A 22,569-nucleotide genomic window follows, 5' to 3' on the forward strand; every position below is an offset into this window, starting at 1 on the left:
AGTCCCCAGATCGCGAGGTGGAGGCGTGTGAACTAGTGTCTGGGAGACTCTCGAGGACCTGCGTGGAGTCGTGGCTGCCGTGGTGGAGGCCGCGGCAGGAAGCGGTGTTAGACGCGCCCCGGGGAACCTCATGACCCCGGGGCTGAAGGGATTGGAGCTGACCTCACCCTGCCAGGTCACGGGAAGGGAGTGAATAACAGGGACGGGAAATAACACTTATTCATTAGACCCTCGCACCTCAGACGCGGCTAGGAGAGGTAGACACAGGTAGACAGATCGGAAACGTTGATATTTTCTCCTTGGCGGGCTGACGGCGACCACCCAGCGCACCCACCCATTCACCGGACATGCCCCGCCGGTCCTCCGCTAGGGCAGGCAGATAGGGGCGCTGTTAAGGGCTATTACACTGGGCAAACTTTCCCTGGATCTTCAGTCAAACCACTCTTTCCGCAGGCGTGGTTCTCATTTGTTTCTTGTTATTGCTGCTGATGATGATGGTGAGTAATACCGTCGTCCTTTGGTGAAATCTATCGTAGCTCTGGAAGATCGTGGACACATCAGAAAACCACGGAAATATGAGAACCACGCCAACGGAAATCGTGGTTTGACTGAAGATCCACGGAAAATTTGCCCAGTGTAATAGCCCCTTTAGCCTCCCGTAGTCCCTGGGATAGGCGAAGCAATGAGTGATGCAACGAGTACCCGCGGGAGAAAGGCCTGACTCGTGCAGAGGAGAGAAAAACGGCGAGTGAAAGGTGCAACAGGGGGAGGAGGAGGGAGAACCACTGTGTGCCCTACTGCGGGAGGAGGAGGAGGAGGAAAAGGAGGAGAGAACGTGCCCCAGTGAACTTAAGCGAGTGTAGTGAATGGTGTTAGTGTTTGGTGTTCGCGGAGTGTTTGACCAAGTGTTCCTTCATTCAGCAGTGAGTAGTGTTGAGCCGGACAGCAAGACCTTGTAGCTTGTGATGGGAACGCTCAACCGAGGAGTAAAAAAACAGTAAAAACAAAGACTTGATTAAGGACGATGAGAAAACATAACCTTTCGAGTGTGTGCCGTGTGCTGGCGGAGTCGAGGGCCCGCGGGGGGAAGGGGACGGCCGGGGAGCAATCCTAATACTCCTTTAATTGAGGTTACGCTCCTTGCCCCCTCCCCTCGCCCCCCTACGCCTGGAGTCCACCTGTCAGCCCCTCGCCACTGACCAACACAATGAATATCCAAACCTTTTCTTTACGTCAGGCGCTGAAGGTAAGGGTTGTATCTCTCTCTCTCTCTCTCTCTCTCTCTCTCTCTCTCTCTCTCTCTCTCGTTCTGTTCAGTTATTTCTTGATGATTTGATCTTTGTTCTTCCGTCACACACACACACACACACACACACACACACACACACACACACTTAATACGGTATGATTCATCGGTTCATTCATTCAGTCACAAACGACTCAAATCCAATCAATTCTCGCTTCTTTCCACGCTTCTCTTGTTCACGGGAATGAAGCCAAAGGAGAGATGAAGATTGGTTGGGAAAAAAGTCGAGTAAAGGAGGAATGGAGAATCGAAAGAAAATTGAAGGGGGAAAAAATTAAAAGGAAGAAGAGAAAGAGGAAGAATGTAGAGGACGAGGAATGGAGAGGGAAAGAAAGAGATAAATTAGAATGAAAGGAAAATCAAGGTAGGGAAATAAAAGGAAGAGAAGGAAGGGAAGGAAAAGAAAATGAAATGGAAAGTAAAGGGAGGGGAAAATAAAGGAGGAAATGGAAAAATGAAGGGACAATTAAGAAAGGGGAGAGAAAATCAAGGGAAGGAAAAGAAAAATGAAGGGGAAATAAAGGAGGGAATGGAAAAAAATGAAGGGAAAAGAAAAGGAAAGGGGAAATAAAGGAGGGAATGGAAAAAAATGAAGGGAAAAGAAAAGGAAAGGGGAAATAAAGGAGGAAATGGAAAAAAATGAAGGGAAAAGAAAAGGAAAGGGGAAATAAAGGAGGGAATGGAAAAAAATGAAGGGAAAAGAAAAGGAAATGGACAAACTAAGGAAGGGAAAGAAAAGGGAGAGGAAATCAAAGGAGGCTAAAGAAATGAGGTGAAAAGAAAATGAAAGGGAAAAGGAAAAGGGAGGACAAAGAAGGAAAGAGAAAGAGAGGACGAAACTATAAAGAATGATGCTACTGTTTTTTTTTTCTATATTTTTTTGTTTGTTTTGTTTTGATTTTTTTTTTTTTTCCGCTGATCTCGCTTACGTCTGATCTCAAGGTGAAGGCTGATCACTAGGCCTTCACAGCTCGGGGCAGGTGTGTGGATGACCAGGTGTGTTCAGGTAGAGTGCGTTGCAGGGTGTTTGCTTTACTTACTCAACGGATGGCTGCACTCACGCACTCACGCCCCCCTTCCTCCTCTACACCCCTAACTAACCGCTCCCAGCAAGGTCATAGTCTGTGTGTGTGTGTGTGTGTGTGTAAGTGTGTATGTGTTGGTCCACCTGGCCTCTCTCCTCTCACCTGTCTGATTGATTTCGCTTTAAACCACAAGGGGAAAGTGTACGTGTGTGTGTGTGTGTTGTCATCTGAGTAAAGAGAGAGAGAGAGAGAGAGAGAGAGAGAGAGAGAGAGAGAGAGAGAGAGAGAGAGAGAGAGAGAGAGAGAGAGAGAGAATGGCTCCTTAGAAAGTAACAACACACCTGACAAATGAAGGTATGGCTACTAATTAGACAACATACGTGACCAGGTGTACAAGGAACAGGAGGAGGAGGAGGAGGAGGAGGAAAAGGAGGACAGGCTAGTGATAAGCGTCTCCTGTTGTAATCGTGACAGCAAAATAAATAAGTCACGTCTTTCTTCAGCGCCATTACACGCACGCCACCCTTACACCTGAGAGAGAGAGAGAGAGAGAGAGAGAGAGAGAGAGAGAGAGAGAGAGAGAGAGAGAGAGAAGAGAAGAGAAGAGAAGAGAAGAGAAAGGGAAGGGAAGGGAAGAGGAGAAAAAATAAGAAGAGAATAGAAGAAGAGAGAGAGAGAGAGAGAGAGAGAGAGAGAGAGAGAGAGAGAGAGAGAGAGAGTCCCAGAACATTCTCCAATACTAATAGTTACGTCTACCTTCTTAATGCGCGCGCTAATTACTGCTATTACTTCCGGGCGAAAGCAAATGTTAATAACCTGGATTTCACTCTGCTTGGGCGAGGGGAAGTCTGCTATGCCCTTAGTCACTGTTCATTGTAAGTGGTCTTTGTATGGAATCTTGCTTTCCCTTCTGAGATGTGGTGAGGGGGCGGAAATGTGTGTGTGTGTGTGTGTGTGTGTGTGTGTGTGTGTGTGTGTGTGTGTGTGTGTGTGGTAATGTGAGAGAGAGAGAGAGAGAGAGAGAGGTGTGCATCTTACCTGTATAGAACGGATGTCGTAGAGTAGCCCAGGTATGCCAGACTCGCCACTCATTTCCACACACACACACACACACACACACACACACACACACACACACACACACATACCTGAGATTCACATGCATAGTAGTGAGTCGCAGTGGGTGTGGTCGGGCGATGGGTGTGGCTGGCGGGTGGAGAGGTCAGCGGGAAGTGTTGGGTATCATAGTAGGTGTTTGGGGAGTGGGGGGCGGGCGTGAAGTGAGTAGGGGGAGGGTATAGGTGGATGTGGGTGTGGGGTGTGGGGTGAGGTAGGCTGGGCAAGGGGTGTAGAGTGGAGTAAAGGGGCGGGATGTAGGTGGATGTGGGTGTGTGGAAGAGGTGAATGTGGGGTGCAGTGGAAACATGTACAGGGTTTAAGTGTTAGGTGGAGTATAAAATGATGAGGCAGGAAAAAAAGTGGAGGGGAGGGTGAGTGGAGTGCATTGGAGGCGTGTCGAGGGGTCAGGTGTTAAGTGGAGTATAACATGGCAAGGCTGAGGGAGAAAAAAAAGTGGAGGAAAAGTATAGGTGGATGGAGGCATGTAAAGGATTCAAGTGTTAGGTGGAGTATAACTTGACAAGACTGAGGCAGCAAAAAAAAAAAAGGTGGTGTGGAGAAATAGGCATGTGGAGGGAAGGGAAGCTTAGTGAATGTGGATGAGTAATGTAAATATGGAGGCATGGCTATAGGCGGTAGATGGTCAGGTGGAGTGCTGTAAGTGGAGTCCAATTTTACATGGGCGTGGCGGGGAACAAGAAGTGGAGCGGGAAATAGGCAGGTGGAAGGGAGGTAAACGTATCCACCCCTGTAATCGGGTCGCATCATCAGGCCGGCCATTGTAAAGGTTCCCCCACAGTCACGGCAGGGGTAGAGTGGTCCGTTCTTTCGCCTCTTTTTACGTTTCTAATTCTAACCGTTACCGAACCTGTTATTCTGTTGTTCTGATCGGCTGATTTGCCTCTGCGGCCGCGGCGACACCAGCGTTACCAGATTGTCGTACTTAGCCTCTTTCCGATTTCCTACCCCAAAACTGTCTCCTCCACTTCAAGAACTACATTTATTTATGGTTACCGTTGAAAGGTTTAATTATTAGTGTCTTTTTGCTATAGTTAAGTGTCTAAAAACAATAATCTTGCAACGCTGGGCGACATCGTTCCCGCCGCCTGTTTCTGGTGAAGGGTGGAAGGGGGTGTCCTCTAAAAACTACTGTATGTCAACACCTTAACTTATGACTAACTCTTTATGGTATTTATACGTATATGAATGTATAATAAACGTTTTGTGTGCAAGACGAGCTGCCTGATGAGTAGGTAATTGAATGGAAAACTTCTCTATATAAACTCTCTCTCTCTCTCTCTCTCTCTCTCTCTCCAGCGTGCACCAGCGTCCCTAACCCTTCTCCATCTCTTTCTCCCCCGCAGGAGTTGTTCTCACAGCTGCAGTACAGCCATGAGTCCGCGCTGCCTCCTGATGCCCTCCGGCGCGCGCTGGCCCAGACCTTCTACAACCAGCAGCGCTTCCAGCTGGGCTTCATGGATGACGCCGCCGAGTGTTTCGAAAACATTCTGCTGCGGATCCATTTCCACGTGGCGAGCGGCGAGGCGGAGGACATGTGCAACGCGCGACACTGCATCCCGCACCAGCGCTTCGCCATGACGCTGGTGGAGCAGAGTGTATGCGGGGAGTGCGGCGCCACCTCCGAGCCGCTGCCATTCACCCAGATGGTCCACTACGTCTCGGCCTCCGCCCTCACCGCCCAGGCCAGGCAGATGGGCGACGCGGGCTGTGGACCCCAGTCTCAGCCCCCGGACATGTTTGGCCAGCTGCTGAAGAAGGCAGGAGGCATGGGCGACATCCGTGACTGTCCGGTAAGAATACTGAACTGGCTGTCGAGTTGTATAATAACGCTGCTCGGCACATTATGTGTTAGGGTCATAGATAGATCTGTTGACTGCTGATCTATCACCTTTCACTCCAATATTAGAACTTCCTGTGTATATCCTCCTTTATTTCATTTCCACATATCACTGATTAGTATGCATATAGTATTAAGGACCTAGGGAGTTTGACATACACTGTAAATAACTGCCAAAACTAAAGTGGGTTTTGATCTAACAGTTTTTTATTCACTCACCATAACTGCATGATGTTACGCCAAGTCATGACGAATGTTCCTGTTCCACAGAGCGCATGCGGAGCTAAGATCCAGATCTGCCGGACTCTCATGAACCGGCCCGAGATTGTGTCCATTGGCGTGGTGTGGGACTCGGAGCGGCCCACGCTTGAGCACATCATGGCGGTGTTCGCCACGGTGGGCACCACGCTGCGCCTCCGGGACGTCTTCCAGAGTGTTGTGGACGACCGCTGGGCACAGCACACCCACCACCAGCTGGTCGGTGTTGTCACTTACTATGGGAAGCACTACTCCACGTTCTTCTACCACACCAAGCTGCGGGTGTGGATATACTTCGATGACGCTACTGTGCGGGAGATCGGGCCGCACTGGGAGCAAGTTGTTGATAAGTGCCGTCGGGGCCACTTTCAGCCTTTGCTGCTGCTGTACGCCAACCCCAGCGGCACGCCCGTCCCCATAGACAGTGCCCCACGGACAGTAACGCTGGTGCCGGGCCACCGCCCTCACAGCCGCACTCTACAGGGACCTGTCAAGGCCATGACATCACCCGGGGAGCCCTACTCACAGTCCACCCGTCGCGCCGTCACCCCAAATCCTGAGAAGTGTGGTGATGGGACGGGCCCCGCGCCCCGTCGAGCCGTCACACCTAGCCCTGAAGTGGCTGCTCACCTGGACTCTCACCGAGACTACCAAAACATTCATGCCCTCAGTGCCCATGTGTACCAGGACAGCCCCAGTGAGGGTCACGGTGATGAGGTGTTTGAGGCGGGCACGTCCAGTTACCGGCGGCAGCTGGAGAGCATCAAGCAGAGTGGTGCTGTGCTGCCCAACAAGCCATCCATCCCTGGCCGACCCAGACTTGATTCTGATGACTCGGTGTATGTCGGGCGGCGCAGCGACGTGCAGCGTCAGGAGCGACAGCGCTCCATTAGCTGTAATGGCTACAATCAACATGGCAATCGTAACAGTAACTCCTCATTGGATCAGTTTGACAAGGATGGCCTCAAGATGCCCGAGAGTGCCAATGTGCCACGCCGCCGAGACTCAGGCAACTGGAGTGGCGACAGGAACAGTGCATCCTCCTCCTCCTCCACGTCGCTGGAACACCCATACCTGTTTATGGTGGGCAAGGCAGGGCGGCAGCCTCCCTCACCCACTGGTAAGGCTCCCCCGAGCCCCTCCCGCACCGACCATCCAGAGTATGCCAACCTGGGGGTGGGGGTGTCCCAGCAGCATACCCACAACCACCACCCACCAGGCCAGCCCTCCCCAGGTGCCCCTGCTGGCCAGTATGACCCAGGTTATGACTCCTACTCACTCTCCTCCAATGATTCCTACCCCATCCAGCAGAATCTGAAGCATAACTTGCAGGTAAGACATCATTACTTCATTCTCTGTGTAAGTCATCTACATATAGCAAACAAAGCAGAAATAATTACAGTCCCACAGAGACTGAGCGGTCACGATAACTAATCACCCCTTGTCTTTCCTCTTGGAATAGCTTCAGCAGATCCCAGAGGGCGTACAGGCCAGTGACAGCCCCGGGACATACACTGGAGGAAGCCAGCAGGACAGCAGTAGTGTGAGCACGCTGACTGAGAGTGAGACAGGAGGCAACTGTGAGACTCTCTGCCTGGCTGCTGACTCTCTCTTGGAGGAGGCTCGGGCCCGGGAGGAATCAGGGGACCTTTCGGTGAGTAAACAACGGCAGTTACCTGTACCTATTGCTTTAGTGAACCATACTGCTGTACTTTAGTATATCTTGGTTGTTCAACCCACAATGTTCCTTCCTTGAGGCTCATCCACTAATCCTTTGCCCTTATTCCTCGCAGGGTGCATTGGACTTGTGTAGTGCTGCTGCCGCCAAGACTCGGGCAGCCATGGATGCCCCGTACAACAATGCTCACTCCCTTACATTTGCACGCATGAAGCACAACACCTGTGTCATGCGTGCCCGCTCTCTACACCGCCGCATCCTCATCCAGGAGGAGACGGCAGCCTGGGAGGGACAGTACAAGATTGGTAAGTATTGCTACTACTCTCTTAGCTCATCATTACCTTCTTAGATAGATGCTTGCTGTTACATTACATGTCAAGTGTCCTTGATTGTACAATCTAGTTCTCTTTCACACATTCTAACCCTCATTGTGACCTTTCAGATGGCCCTCACCACAGCCGCCAAGGATCACGGGACTCCCAGAGATCACGCACCAGTCGGCAGGGGTCAAGGGAGGGATCAGTCCATCACAGCCGCCAGGGGTCACGGGATGCTTCCAGTGGGTCACAGGCCAGATCACAGGAGCAACTTGACACAGCAGTGACCTTAGCCCAGACAGCTGAAAAATTGCAAAACACAAATATTGAAATCTATGCAACACTGCCCAAGAAGAAGGGGAAGAAGGCATCTGGAGAAAAATCTTCAAGGAGGGAGGAGACTGAACTGCAACTAGAAAAGACCAAAGATAGGAAGACATCAGAAAAGAACAAGGAAAAGTCTAGCAAGGAGAGGAAAAGTGGCAAACTGCGGCATGTCGACAGTGACTACGGTAGTGATCACAGCTCCAAAAGCCACTCCTCCAAGGGTTCCTCTAAGGGCCTTGAGAAGGAGGATGTGAATGCCATTGTGGAGGTAAAAGAAGAGAAGTCTGTTGGGAAGAAGCAACACAAGATCCGTCGGAAGTTACTCATGGGAGGACTCATCCGCCGCAAGAACCGCAGCATGCCAGATCTGCGAGAGGGACAGGATGCTGAGGACCCTAAGGCTACCACTGACGACCTGCAGGTGCGCAGTCTGTCCCGGCCCACCACACCCTCTGGGGAGAAAACCATGGCTGGGTACCTGAGCGAAGGCCACCTGGAGTACGGAAACCCTAACCTTGAGCGCAGCAAACTGATGAGAAAGAGCTTCCATGGCAGTGTTGGGAAGGGCCTGTCCCCTGCCAAGGTGCCTCCGCCCATCCCTCAACGCATCAGCTCACAGCTCTCCCAGAAGAGCGACAAGAGTGTCCGTAAGGAGGAGAAGAAGAGGGAAAAACGACCACCTTACCCCTTGCCCCCATCTGAGCACCAGTCAGAGGAGCCGCCAGCGCTGCCACCTCGCTGCTACACGCCGGAGATGGTGATGAATAATAACAACAACAACACTGTGGTCAAGGGTGAGCCACAGTCACTACCATTCCTCCAGCCAGCTCAACATGACAACTTCCAGCCCTGCTCCCTATCCTTCCCTGCTCCCCAGCCCTCACCCAGCACACCCACACAAATTACCATTTGTGCTGACATTCACCATGAGCCACCTGGCCACCCAGAGTCCCATCACCACTTGCAGGAACAAAAAATGCATCAGGAACTACCAGCAACCTCTATCAAGATGCATGAACACCAGATTCATCAAGAACAACAGCACCAGCAACAGCAACAGCAGCAGCAACAGCAAGCATTCATTCAGGGTCACCTGTCCATGCCTCAAGTCAGTTCACCTTCCAACTGGCCAAATGTGTCACACTCAAGACAGAGCAGTGAGGACTTCCCTCCTCCTCCTCCTCCCTTGGAAGAGGCTGTGGAGGACCTGAAGACTCGAAGGCTTCTCCCCCAGCCCTGCCCACCATCTAGGGCCACCCCAGAGGCCCCTGCCACCTCTCAGCCCTCAAGTCTGCTGGCACAGCTGCAGCAGAAGCGGCAGCAGATAATTGAGAGCAAAGAAGGAAGTGGCTCAAACATTGATGACAGAATTCGTAGTTCACCTTCAAAGAGTGGTGACAATTGGCTGCAGGAGCTGCAGGCTAAACAGGCTGCCATGAGAAGAAAAATGCAACAGCAGTCTGGGGTCCAAGGAGACAGTTCCACTACCACCGTCACTGCTACCTCCACCGCCTCCACCACTACCACCACCACCACTGCTAATACCTATAGCACCAACAGTCATTCTACAAGTAGTAAAAACGGCTGCAGCACCACCACTGTTACAAATACCTGTAGCAGCAGTGGAACAGCAACATCTGTACGTAACCTCGCTTCTAAGTTTGAGAATGTGAGTGTTGGGCCAAGCAGGAGTGAGGCAGGAACAGACTGTGTGGACAGCAGTGCTGCCCCAACAGTCCCAGCACCAGCACCAGTTCCAATTACTCAGCAGCAGCAGCAGCAGCACTACCTCCAACAGCAACAGCAGCAGCAGTATCAGCAGTTACAGCAGCAACAACAGCAACACCAACAGCTCCAACAGCAACAACAGCAACAACTACAACAACAGCAACTGCAACAGCAACAACAAATGCAGGACCAACACCAGTTGCAACAGCAGCAGCAACAACAACAACAACAACAACAACAACAACAACAACAACAGTTACAACACCACCATAATCATCAATTACAACAGCAGCATCAGATACAGTCACAACACCAACAGTATCATCAGCAACAGCATCAGCAGCAGGCCAGGCATGACATCAGTGAGAGGCAGCGGGCAGTGAGTCAGCTCTTCACAAGGGAGTACACACAGTGCAACTCTCTCCAGCTCCCGTCCCACAGCGGCCATGAGAGCCGCCTCAGCTCCTCATACCGCACTCGCTCTGAGCATGGTGAAGGAATCATTGGACCATGCATCAGGGAGGGACCACTGGCAGACTGTGTCAGAGAGGATTCAGAGCTCAACACCAGCACTGACACCAACTCAAGTGACATGGCAAAGAAGAAGAAGTCAAAGAAGAGCGTGACCTTCTGTGATCAGGTGGTGTTGGTGGCCACAGCAGAAGATGAGGAGGAGGATGCTTACATCCCTAACCCCATCCTTGAACGTGTCCTGAAATCAGCCCTCACCTCCTCAGCTTCCTCCTCTTCCTCTGTCTCCTCCTCCTCCATGTCAGACACAGACACCTCTTCCTGTGGTGAGCCTTCCTCTGCCAAGCTGAATGTTGCAGCATCCCAGGCAAAGGTGAACGTCCCCACACCTCAGCCCAGCCCACATTACCCACAGCAGCAGCAGCCGCAGCACCAACAACAGCAGCATTCGTACCTTCCAGCCCACCCTTCCCCCCAGCCCCCTGCTACCCAGAGCTACCACAATCACAATCCACCTCACCATTCACATCCTCCTGCATCCTACCCCTCACAATCATCAGGTCACCAGCAGCATCCATCCCCTATGTACCCCAGCCCACCCCAGGCCCCAGCACACGTCACCCCACCCCTCACTGCCCAGCCCCATGCTTCCTCAGCACCATCACATTCTCAGAGCAGCCAAGGGTCCAGTTCCCAATTAAGAATGCCACCACCCTATCAGCCTCCACCCAGTGTTAGCAAGCCTTTAGTGCCTCATGCTGCACACAGCCGCATCCTTGCTAATGGACTCCACACCTCCCAGATGCCACACCTCCTGGCCACACAGCATCCATCCAGGCCAGCACAACAACAGCCACAGCATGCAAGACACATTTCACCTCAGCAGCAACAGCAGCAACCAGCTCAGCAGCAGCCACAGCAGAGGCAGGCTGTAACACCCTACCCTGGGATGGTGACACGACAGAACAGCAACTTGGGGGTGCAGCCTCATGATGGAGAGCGGACGTACCCACCCTACCAGCGCCTGCCACACCCCAGCCAGATGTCAGCCCCATCCCAAATGGTATCCATGCATCCCTCTGCCCGTGCCGGCCCTGCCCCTCACATCCATGCCCCACCTCCTGGCCAGACCAACGGCTACCCACCATACTCCCCAGCAGCACCATTCACTCGTCAGCAGCCCTCCCAGCAGCAACAACCCAACCATACTCACCCACAGCAGCCCCAGCAACAGCAACTTCAAACACAGCAGCAACAGCAGCAGCAACAACAGCAGCAGCAGCAGCAGCAGCAGCAGCATGGTTCAGGATATGGCAGTGTGGGTCGAGGTGGTGTCAAGGGCACTCCGAGTCACTTCTGTGGCCCCCTTGACCCATCAGCCATCTACTCCACTGTTAACAAGAACACCAAAAAGCCCACAGCTGCCCCTGCTGCTCCTGGGTCTGGTCTCCAGCCCTGCAACCTGTGCAGAAAGAAGTGTGTCAACCCACCCTCCACTTACTGCAATGACTGTGACTTCTATATGTCTCGGTTCAAGCCCAAGGCATAGTGGAGGGAGAGATGTTTCGTCCTGAGCTCTTCATGTCGTAAAGACTGACACATCGTAAAGTCTCCTTGTCGTAAATGACAACTTGTGTCGTAACAGTGCTCAGGTGTATAGTGTTGTTGTCTCGACTTCATGAAAAGACATGACTAGTGCTACAGAGACACACCTTTGTCACATAGCAGTGCCTTGGGCATTATCTTTTTTGTAGTGAATTAGGAAATTGTTCACTAGAGTGACTAGACACTTTGTCTGCATATGTACCTGCATCTTGCTCACCTGGCACTAGATCTGCACTGCTTGTGACCCACATGTACCTGTGCTGTGAACCCTTCCCCCAGTGCTGTGACCCACCCACCCTGCCAGTGCTGTGTCACTGCACCTCGAGTGATGCTGCATTATGGATCTCATGTGTACCATAGTTAAAAGAAAACTCAAGAGTTGTTAAAAATGTATCTATTGTACAAATTACATTTATGCACGCATTTTTATCGTGCGCTTGTGACTGACCATGATGAAAAGGTGCCAAAATATGTAAATATCATAGATATATATATATGTATACTCCTTTATATATATATATATATATATATATATATATATATATATATATATATATATATATATAATTATACAGAAGCCTCTTGTGTTGCTTACATGTATATATATTTGGCTTTTTATATGTTTTTTATGAAAAAGATTTTATGAACTTAATTGAATGTTTTATTTTCTCAAACCCTGATACTTCCTGATAGGTAGATGCACCGTTTTGGGGACAAGGGCACCTGATGCGAAACATAGCACACAGAAACCACTATTATTTTAAGCATCATCAGTGTCAGGGACAAAGCAGAATTCTGAGGTGTGTGAACTATATAGTGCCATACTCTGAGGACACAACATGAAAGACCCAGGGAGTGCCTTGGATCTGGCTGGAAATTTCAGGGGATGCAAATTGCAAATCCCATCCTTTGGGGCAATGGTAACGATTACAGACCGGAGCAGTTAGAGCTTGATGTGGAAATGACTGGCCTCCTATTGGTGAGGATGAGGTGAAGGCTATTAGTAAAATGAAGGCAGTTGGAGATGTGTGGCAGTGGAGATGTTGCGTAGTGGAGAAAGCAGTGATGACATGTGTAAGTCAGTATTTTTAACCGTACCAAAGACACATAAAAACATAGGGAGACTGCAAGAGGTCGAATAGCCTACACAGGGCAGGAACTCGAGTGCAATAGACATAGAACTATAAGTATAATAAGTCAAATAGTGAAAGTAATTTTAAGAATAGTAGGCCTACGTGCTAGAAAGAATTAGAGCAAAGATAAAGAATGAAATAGCAAATGAGCAGTATGACTTCATAGAAGGAAAAGGGACAAGATATGTTATATTTATATTAAGGATGTTAAGTGAGAGGAGCAGAGATGCAGAGAAATATGTAGGTACGTATTTGTGTTTTGCTGATTATGAAAAAGCATTTGACCGAGTCAAACATGAGGGTGTAATCGATACATTGAAAAGGATTGGACTAGATGGAAAGGACTTCAGAATTATATAGAAGCTATACTAGAATTTAAAAAAAAAAAAAAAGCGGCAGTATTAATTAAGAATGGGAGAAGATCACAGTGACTGGATGGATGGATATACGAAGAGGAGTAAGACAAGGGTGCGTTCTGTCTCCAAATCTCCCTGTACAGCGAGATGACAATGAGATCAGTTGAGGGACGAGAAGGATTTAATATTGGTGGAAGAAACATCAATAATATAAGGTATGCAGATGATACGACGCTCATTGCTGACACCCAGGAGAACCTTCGACATTTTAACAGTGGCCGGTAAAGGAAAAGGGTGAAGAAAGAGGTTTGACAATTAACTGCTGCTCTCCTTGTAGGTATTGATAGATGCTTCGTTACATGTACCATCTTCCGTAGTGTAGCTATCCAAGTAGCAATTAAAATCTCCTCACCTACTTAACCATCTTGTCATTCACTCTCACACTGCAACTTGGGGCTCGTGCTTTCTTACTTACAACCATCACTTCCGTTTTATCCACATTAAGACTTACTTTTTCCTATGCATGGTCTCTTGGGGTATATCCCCAACGAAATACCGAAAAAAAAAAAAAAAAAGGCGGAGAAAAAAATGGAAGCTTTTGAAATGTGCTGGCGAAGGCTTATGATTTTTTTTTTTTATCCCCCACCCCGAAAGGAAGGATAAACAGATGGGTGGGCTCAAGGGTGGGCTATATGCCTTGCTATACGCCCGCTGCTCGGACCGGGATTCGAACTCTGACCTGCGGATCAACATGTAGGATTTTGATTCATCCAACACACGCCTTCGTGGTCTAGTGGTCAGCGTGGCTTTACTCCGCGGGCCCGGGTTCGAATCCCGGCCCGGGCAGTCGGCGTGCAGCTCACCCATGGCAGCTGTTCATCCTCCCTCTCGGGCTGATCGATAGGCCTAAATGTGTACCTGGGGAAACCTGGGGAAGGTAAACTGTGGTAACCCGGATGTCACACTGGCCGTGTCCCGGGGTAATGGGCTCCCTCCCACCACAGGCTCATGGGCTAATGTTACGGAGATGAGTACCTCTAGGCCGCGCGCTGCTACAGCGTATGCCCCCAACTTTAACTTTACCTTACAACGCTTGAGTACAGACTGCATGGCTAACAGTCGTCTCCAGAGTGCATTCTACGTGAATCACAGAAGGAAAAGACGAGATGCGTCCATTTGTTGTTTCACTATAGTTATAATAATTGTAGTGGAGACGGTTTGATCCGTGGAGGTGTAAGAAGGATGGGCATATCAGCATTCATTCTTATGCACCCTTCAATTTCCCTCCTCTCTAATCCTTTTCTGAGTAAAACTATCGATTGTAAGTTCAGAATGAATGGCTATCACCAAACGGTCACCAGACGTGGCGCTGAGGACAAGAGAGAGAGAGAGAGAAGGTCGAAAAATGTGCGGCCTGTATAACGCAATGACAGTGTGTTCATTCTCCTGTTGGAGCGAGTCATGTTCAATCCTTTACCTCAACTATTGGAGGGACAATCGGATAGCTGCCCAAAAATCAGCGTCCACTTACAAACTGATATGAGAGATAAAACTAGAGTACGTAACTCGATCGGCCATGACCTGTAAATCTAAGGGAGGATTTAGGTTATTGATATACTGAGTGACTGTTCCCGTGTTTACCCCACAGAGTTAAATATAATAACTCTGTGGTTTACCCTTGTCTGCTCCTAGCTGACGCTACGCCCGACTTCCCCTGCCTTTGATTTTCTTGACTTGCATACTGTCTTGCGTAAGATAGTTTTTACGACCTTTATACCTATTCTGTTTCCCTCTCTCTTTCTTTTCTTGTTGAAAGTTTTGAAACTGAATATCCTTGAAGTGTAGAAATAACACAAGGATCTTTCAGGCATTCAGAGCAACCAGATATGTCGTCAATAGTGAAACTACTTGGGTGAGGGGAGAACATTCAGAGAGAGAGAGAGAGAGAGAGAGAGAGAGAGAGAGAGAGAGAGTTGTAGAAATAGACATTGAGCCGCCCCACCTATAATAATAACACGTCCCCCATCGCCCCCCACCACCACATACCTAACCTCCTGCACTCCTCAAAGGTCCAAAACACCTTGCGTATCGATAATAGAAGACGTCTTATAATTTTGATACTTCTAGATCACCACTATGTCAAAAAATCTCCTCTCTTGAATCTTGTGTATGTGTGTGTGTGTATATGTGTGTGTGTGTGTATATGTGTGTGTGTGTGTGTGTGTGTGTGCCAATCAGTCAAGGCTAGTTCGAAGTAGCTTTGATCTCATTATAGTACCTGAGTAGCCTTACGAAATAGCGCGATGACGATAAGGTTACGTCAGGCCGATAATTAAGGCCTTGTATCTGTAGAAATGTTACTTCTCCGACTTAGTCAACTGGGACAAAGGGAAACGACAACTCAAGATGCATTTTAGTAGAAGCGGCTTAATTCACGGTCCAAGGGAGGGCGTGTGCCATTTTTAGCACCAACGACGCAGATGTGAGTACTTGATAAAAGGTTGCGCATTTCTGTTGCCAACATTTTTTTTTGTCTACGAAATAATCCATATATTCATACGTAGACAATATTTTGTAGTAATTAGATGGCATTTATGGGTATTAACGTGCAGGAGTAATACGTCTACGTTACTTATATTACATGAATTCCTAATCGGTTATCTGCTATAAGCTATTTATAGGCAAACGTTTCACAGTTTCCCCTTGTCCTGGAGAGCCGGGGAGATCATTAACCCCTCCCTGAACCACTCTTGAAAAGCCTCACACACGATCAGCTGCAAATAGGTACTATGTAGAAAAATCATTATTCATCAATCCATTATTTACTTTCCATATATCAAGGCTCAAAGAGGAGTAAAAGAAAAGTGTAATAGCGGAAACAAACAAAAGCCCTGGCAGAAAAGAGAAATGCGAAAAGAAAAGTCCAAAGTAAGCTAAAGTACTAGTGAAGAAAACAAAGGAAAAGAAAATAGAAAAAGAAAAGTGTACAGAAAAACAGCTCAGTGCAGGGTGAAGCATATATAAGTGTGCGCAGTAATGTAACTAAGAGTGTGTAGTGATTGAAGTATATTAGTGTGAAAAAGTACCGAGGAGGACTGATAAGCGATACAAACGGAGCAGCTCAAAAGAAGAAGAAGAAGAAGAGGTAAACAGTGACCTGCCAGGCTGGGGCTCGCGGGCCTGGTAAGTGGACGGCGCAGTGCATAATGGCTTATTTTGCATATCATTGGCTTGCTACACCTTCCCTCTGTATTCAGCAGTGTGGCCCAGCACCCACGAAGACGGCATTGGCTTCACCAGTTAATATTTGGAAACCATGAAGGGAAATTTGGTGTTGTTTTGAAGTGGACTGGTGTATGGCCGTCCCTTCAGGAAATGTTAGAGGATGTTATTCTGTCGATGTGTCACCAGATTAAAGGTTAGGGTTAGGTCCTGTCAAGTTGCCTGATGTCTGCAGGAAGGTCTGCGTACAGTTGAGGGCTTGGAAGGCAGTGTTGGGGCCGAGGGTGTCGCTGCCCAGCAGGTCTTCTAGAGTTGGCCTGTGGATGTGAAATCTGGCTAGGTAGGGATGCTTTGAGGCTGGTACGGAGGGAGCGTAATCCTGGGCAGTGAAGCAGGAAGTGTTCTGGTCTGTCAGGCTGTGTGGGGCACCATGGCCAGTGTGGGTTCAGTCTGTGCAGGTGAGCGTTGAGGTGTGTGTGACCAATCCTCAGGCGGGTGATGGCTGTGTCCAGGGGACGACTGGGGGCCAGTGAACAACTTAATATCATGATCCTGAGTCTGATCTTAGAGGTGGTACTTGGGGAAATCTGCAGAAAGTGTGCACCTGACCTGAATGTCACACCTGCCCTGTGTTGTGGGGTGACGGGTCCTTACCCACCACAGGTTCAAGGGCCAATGTGATGGAGATGAGCACCGAGGCTTATAGTGCATACCCCCAGCTTCAACCCAGGGTCTCTGTGGTGTAATGCTTAGCACACCTAGCCTGGGTAGTCAGCACTCAACTCCCTTAGATAGATAGATAGATATCACAAATTGTTAATAACAGAGTTAGGGATTTAGTTCTGCTTATCATATATTAGCCCTTTTGTGTAGGGATGTACCGATACCAAAATTTTGACCGATACCTATACCCCAGTATTTGACCGATACTGATACCGATACCCATACCGATACCTGTGCACTGATTTTTTTTATACAATTCCAGCAGCTAAAGGGTAATATCAAATGTTAAGAAAAAAAGGACTCACTACTCGTTGTTCCACCATAGAAGGGAAGTGTTAAGACCCCCCCCCCCCCCATGAGTTTCGACAAGGGGCGAGGGAGGAGGCGCCTCGTGAGGTCTAGTTGACTCAGGTAGGTTAGCTTTACCTGAGGGAGGCAGTGGCTGAATGGATAGCATGACGGCATGCGTTCAGGACGACGCGAGTTCAATCCCCGCCCAGTGCCACCAAGCTGGGATTTTTCAGCCACCGCCAAGTGGTTTAAAACTTCCCACGTGCTGTTCTGAAGACCACCTATCAACCCAGACTCTAGATTCTAGGATTAAAGATGAGCTCCGGGAGGGCAGCATGAGCCAATGCAAGATGGCGCCACTATAAACACTCGCCTGCGCCAGAATGGGCTGGGCCGACCATCAGGCCCCACCGGGAAGAAGCCTTGGGCCGACCATTAGGATCCACCGGGAAGAAGTCTACCGGCGCAATAGGCCACGACGCAGAAGACTGAAGAAATCCCCAGAAGAAATCCCCAGATAGAGTGGCAGCGTGCCCTGTTGTGGGGCGACTGTCTGACCGACTGGAGAAACAAGTGAACATTTTAAGATAAAAGTGGGCTTAAGACTAGGGTGCGTCATGTCACCATGGTTATTCAATATTTATATGGATGGTGTTATTAGAGAAATTAAGGGTAAAGTTGGAGAAGTTGGAGTAAGACTGTTCGATGAGGGAAGGAAGTGGGTACTGAATTCGATACTGTTTGCTGATGACACGGTGCTCATTGCAGAAAATGAAAGTGACCTACAAAATTTGGTCAGTGTTTTGATAGTGTCTGTAACAGGAGAAAGCTGAAAGTATATATCAACAAAAGTAAAGTGATGGTTTGTGAGTGAAGTAGAAGTGAGGTTGTAGATTTTGTATGCCCATATAGAGTGGGAATTAAATGTGAAAAAGAATGCAAAATAATTTTGAATGGTGAAGAAATGGAGGAGGTCAATGAGTTTAAGTACCTTGGATCAGTTATGTGTAAGCATGGTGGTACGGAGGGAGAGATAAGAGAAAGGGCATTGCAAGGAAGAAGGGTGGTAGGGTCTTTGGGACGAATCATGAATGGCAGAAGTGTGAGCATGGAGGTAAAGAGGGATTTGAGAAATACAATAATAGTACCAACCCTCACATATGCAAGTGAAATGTGGGCCTGGAATGAAACTCAGAGGTCTAGAGTGCAGGCAGTGGAAATGAGTTATTTGAGGAGTGCTTGTGGTGTGACTAGAATGGATGGAATGAGTAATGAAAGTGTGCACAAGCGTTTTGGAATGTGTCGCAGGGGTGAAGGGAAGAAATGAAGCGACAGACTTTAAAGTGGTTTGGCCACATGGAGCGAATGAAGGAGAGTAAGATGACTAGAAGGGGTGTATGTGAGTGAGATAGAGGGAGGGAATGCCAGAGGACCACCTCCAGTGAAATGGAGGGATAGGGTGCAAGAGTACGTTAGGGAGAGGGGGGAAATATCTTTGAGAAACTTTGAGCAGGTAAGGAGGGAGTGTCTGGATAGAGAAAGGTGGAACCTCTTCTGCTGTGGCCATTCCCTGGTGGGAGCTCCTAGGAGCAGGCATCACTGAAAAGAATGATGATGAATGGTAAATACACACACACACACACACACAGACCATGGAGATAATAACCACTATGATTAGACCAAAACTGGAATATGCGGAGGCGGTGTTGTCTCCCCATTAGAAGAAACACATAAAAAACTAGAAAGAGTACAAAGGATGGCAACAAAAATGGTTCCAGAACTGGAGGGATTGTCATGCAGAAAGGTTAAAGGAAATGGATCTGCCAACACTGAAACAAAGAAGAGAAAGGGGAGACCTAACACAAATTTAAAAATTATGGAATAAAATGGAAGTAGACAATGATGAGTTACTTCTACGAGAAGGAAGAAACACCAGCAACACACGAGGACACAGTAAAAAACTGAGAAAAGGAAGATGCTTGAGAGACATGAAGAAATATAGCTTGCCGCAAAGAAACATAAAGGTTTGGAACAGACTAAGTGAGGATGTAGCATCGGTGAAGAGTGTGTACAACTTTAAGGAAAAGCTGGACAAATACAGATATGAAGATGGGACCACACGAGCGTAAGCCCAGGCCCTGTAAAACTACAACTAGGTAAATACACACACATGCACGAACGCACGCACACACACAGGCCCCCCCCAAGCAAATTATGGAGTGAGTGCTCTCCTTTGAATTACAATGTAAAAGCAGATCACTTCTCCACTGGAATGGATTATACACAGTGCAGGTATATGTGAGAGGTATGCATAAGCATACCATAACCAGGAAGCTTATCCTGGTGACCTGGAATGAGTCATTATAATGATCAGAGCATGAGCACCATGTCAGTGAGTAGAGAGGTTCCTTATATCACTCCATCCTCTGCGGTAGGCTTGTTGGAGGTGCCTGGCTGAATGGAACCACGAAGACACAATGAGGGAAGCAGCAAAAAGAAGGGTTTGGCAAGGCGAGCCAAGAACCACAGCTTGTCCAACAGTCTGAATAACCTGCACATGGAGGGAAGGAGTGATGAGAAGGATGGTAAGTGTGTGGGTCTGGCACTTAGCAGCCAACTAAAAATACATCTCAGTTTACACTTTTCAGATATTTAGTAAGGTCTTCATTCTGTGTGCCTATTTTCTTAAAGCATAATGAATTAAATTGAGAATATATATATATATATATATATATATATATATATATATAGATATATATATATATATATATATATATATATATATATATATATATATATATATATAATTTTTTTTCTTTTTTTTTTTCTAAGGAATACACAGCATACTAACTTGCATTGTGTCCTCCATTGGTGTCTACTAATGACCTAGTTAAATTAACATCTTCCTCTTCCCCACTTGTACTTCCTGTAGTCACTGTTACCCCTTCCTGCCCAACACCTCCCCCAGACTCCAGCAGCCCTCACACCTCACAAAAAGCACCAGATTCTCCAGGAGACCAGCAGGCATCACCGCTGCGCAATTTTAGCAGACAGAGTACAGCAGCAGTCACCCTTTTGCCAAACAAAATGAATGTATCAGAGCTTAGCGGGCAACAGCAGCTGCAGCAGCAGACCGGGGAACGTAGAGCCAGAAGTGTACAGGAGGAATCTCTCTCTCTAGACTCTGCCAGCATTGTCTATGTTCCTTGTAGTGATCCAGACTTCATCAGGAACCCAAAATCAAATGTAAGAGGAACCCAGTCATGTCCAGTGGCAGCCAGCAGAAACTCAGTGTGTGGGGGTGAGCAGCTGGAGGGACATATTACACCGGGTCAGGCCCTCAGGGCAGCCAAGCTGGGAAGGGATTCTCTCAAGAAGCTGTCACCGCTGTTGCCCCGCCGTGCCCAGCTGGCGCCCCCTCAGGTGAAACGGTCCAGCTCCATGACCCGCCTCACAGAAGCCTTCAACCAGCTACACAACGTGTGTCTCTTCCCAGCCCACCCCACCACTATGGTCGAGGTAATGCCAGCCTCCTCTTTGTGACACTCCTTGTTTACGCTCTAGGAAAGGCACAAGGCTTTTTGTAAACTGATTTAACTACAACTCTTAATTCAGTCTTTCTTTATTGGATGTCAGTGTTATTTATTAACTTCTTATATGTTCAGCTTAAGAAAATGATTGAGCCATATCTACCCTCTATCATTCTCTTTATTTATGATTGTGTTTTGAAGTTGCAATTTCATTTTAAAATAATTATTTAAATTATGGATACATATAGAAAGCCTTGCAAGGCTATTGTTTATGTTGTATTACTTTTCCCTTCAGTTACCCATATACATGTGCACTATAATGACTGGAATTTCAGTGCATGCATCATAGTCCAGTCTCTCGTACCAAAAATCAGTGCTGGTTTTATGTTACAGAAAATCATATTTAATGTATCGTACTTATTTATTTACTTTGTGTTTTTTGCTTTTTTTATTCCATTTACAGTGAGTGCATGCATTTCCCTTTTTAGTATATAGCTGGTTTTTACTTAAAAGCATATTATTAGATATTTAGTTCCCCTTTCCATCTCATGTGACAATGGACAAGGTCACTCACTTGGCATTCTATTTTGGGATCAACTTTCACTTTCCATTGAAACATGACCAGAATGTCTGTTGCCAGCTGTGTGTCCCTTATGCTCCCAGCCTCAGTTGGGCAGCAGAGACTACCAGGCATGGACCCTCTCACTAGGATAAAATGGGTTTGGATATTTCTCAGTTTAAGCACTTTTGTACTTATGAAAATTACTACTTGAACTGTTGGATGTCAACATATTAATTTCAAATGCATCTTGTGTGAAACTAATTTCCAAGGAGGACAGTGCTTGGCTCCAGAATTTCAACACTAATACATCACACACCGGGTGATCTGGTAGTGAAAATCACATTTTGGGTATGGTATGATCAACACCTGCTTATTTTACTAATTTTAGGCAGTAATTTTGTTGTTTTATTGATTTTCAAAGTCAGTTAATTTGATTTTATATAACTTCATTTACAAGGCTGGTCACAAATATCCAAATGAATTTGGTTCACTGTGGAGCAGCCAGGTCTGCTGCATGTTGTTCTAGTTTTATCTGGTTTGGATCCACCACTAGTCCAGGGGGATGTGGAGGGAAAGGAAGTGGTCATGGGTTATGGTGCATGAAATTGTTACAATTTTGGTTGAGGTGCTCACCACCAAGTGTCCAGAATATGCCTACATTACCAGTTACTAACACTTCTGTTTTGTCAATCCTTTATAGGTGTTGATTAGTACTGTTAGTAATAATCTAGTTGTGTCCCAAACCTCATTGCTGCCAGACTCTTATGTTCAGTTGACTGTACTACTGGTGCTACTGCATATAAAAATATCTAGTGTCAGCACACACACACACACCACACACACACACACACACACACACACACACACACACACACACACACACCACCCTTGTGGCACAACTGGTTAGAGCGCTTCGCTGCCAGACTTCACGGTCTGACAGGGTGGCGGTTCGAGCCCGCTCAGTCCAGATTCTTTCCGTTGACTAGGAGTGGTTACTGTCTCCCCTTCAGCAAGGGGGATGGTGTGTGTGGTGTGTGAGGTCCTGGCAGTACCCATAGAT

General features: G+C 47.8%; 2 protein-coding genes across 13 annotated transcripts in view; both read left to right on the plus strand.

Annotated features, from left to right (window-relative positions):
• LOC126986822 (histone acetyltransferase KAT6A-like) overlaps positions 1-12,207 on the plus strand; it is a 106,516-nt gene extending 94,309 nt beyond the window's left edge. For 2 of the 5 annotated variants that reach the window (XM_050843197.1, XM_050843199.1), the window contains exons 2-7: positions 922-1,246; positions 4,815-5,261; positions 5,579-6,898; positions 7,029-7,220; positions 7,360-7,549; positions 7,687-12,207. In XM_050843197.1, the coding sequence (XP_050699154.1) occupies positions 1,208-1,246; positions 4,815-5,261; positions 5,579-6,898; positions 7,029-7,220; positions 7,360-7,549; positions 7,687-11,636 (6,138 nt within the window). In that variant the 5' untranslated portion in view covers positions 922-1,207 and the 3' untranslated portion in view covers positions 11,637-12,207. Of the gene's footprint in view, positions 1,247-4,814; positions 5,262-5,578; positions 6,899-7,028; positions 7,221-7,359; positions 7,550-7,686 lie in introns of all 5 variants that reach the window. The other 3 variants (XM_050843196.1, XM_050843198.1, XM_050843195.1) reach the window with 3 other exon arrangements.
• Positions 12,208-15,990: 3,783 nt separating this feature from the next.
• Positions 15,991-22,569, plus strand: part of LOC126986823 (phosphatidylinositol polyphosphate 5-phosphatase type IV-like) — a 38,592-nt gene continuing 32,013 nt past the window's right edge. Inside the window, exons 1-3 of one of the 8 annotated variants that reach the window (XM_050843202.1) lie at positions 15,991-16,364; positions 19,853-20,002; positions 20,308-20,936. In XM_050843202.1, coding sequence (XP_050699159.1) covers positions 19,876-20,002; positions 20,308-20,936 — 756 coding nt within the window. In that variant the 5' untranslated portion in view covers positions 15,991-16,364; positions 19,853-19,875. Of the gene's footprint in view, positions 16,365-16,422; positions 16,744-19,852; positions 20,003-20,307; positions 20,937-22,569 lie in introns of those variants that run through there. The other 7 variants (XM_050843200.1, XM_050843203.1, XM_050843206.1 and 4 more) reach the window with 7 other exon arrangements.

Source organism: Eriocheir sinensis, chromosome 63 (genome assembly GCF_024679095.1).
Source record: "Eriocheir sinensis breed Jianghai 21 chromosome 63, ASM2467909v1, whole genome shotgun sequence".
In the NCBI taxonomy this organism is placed as follows: domain Eukaryota; kingdom Metazoa; phylum Arthropoda; class Malacostraca; order Decapoda; family Varunidae; genus Eriocheir; species Eriocheir sinensis.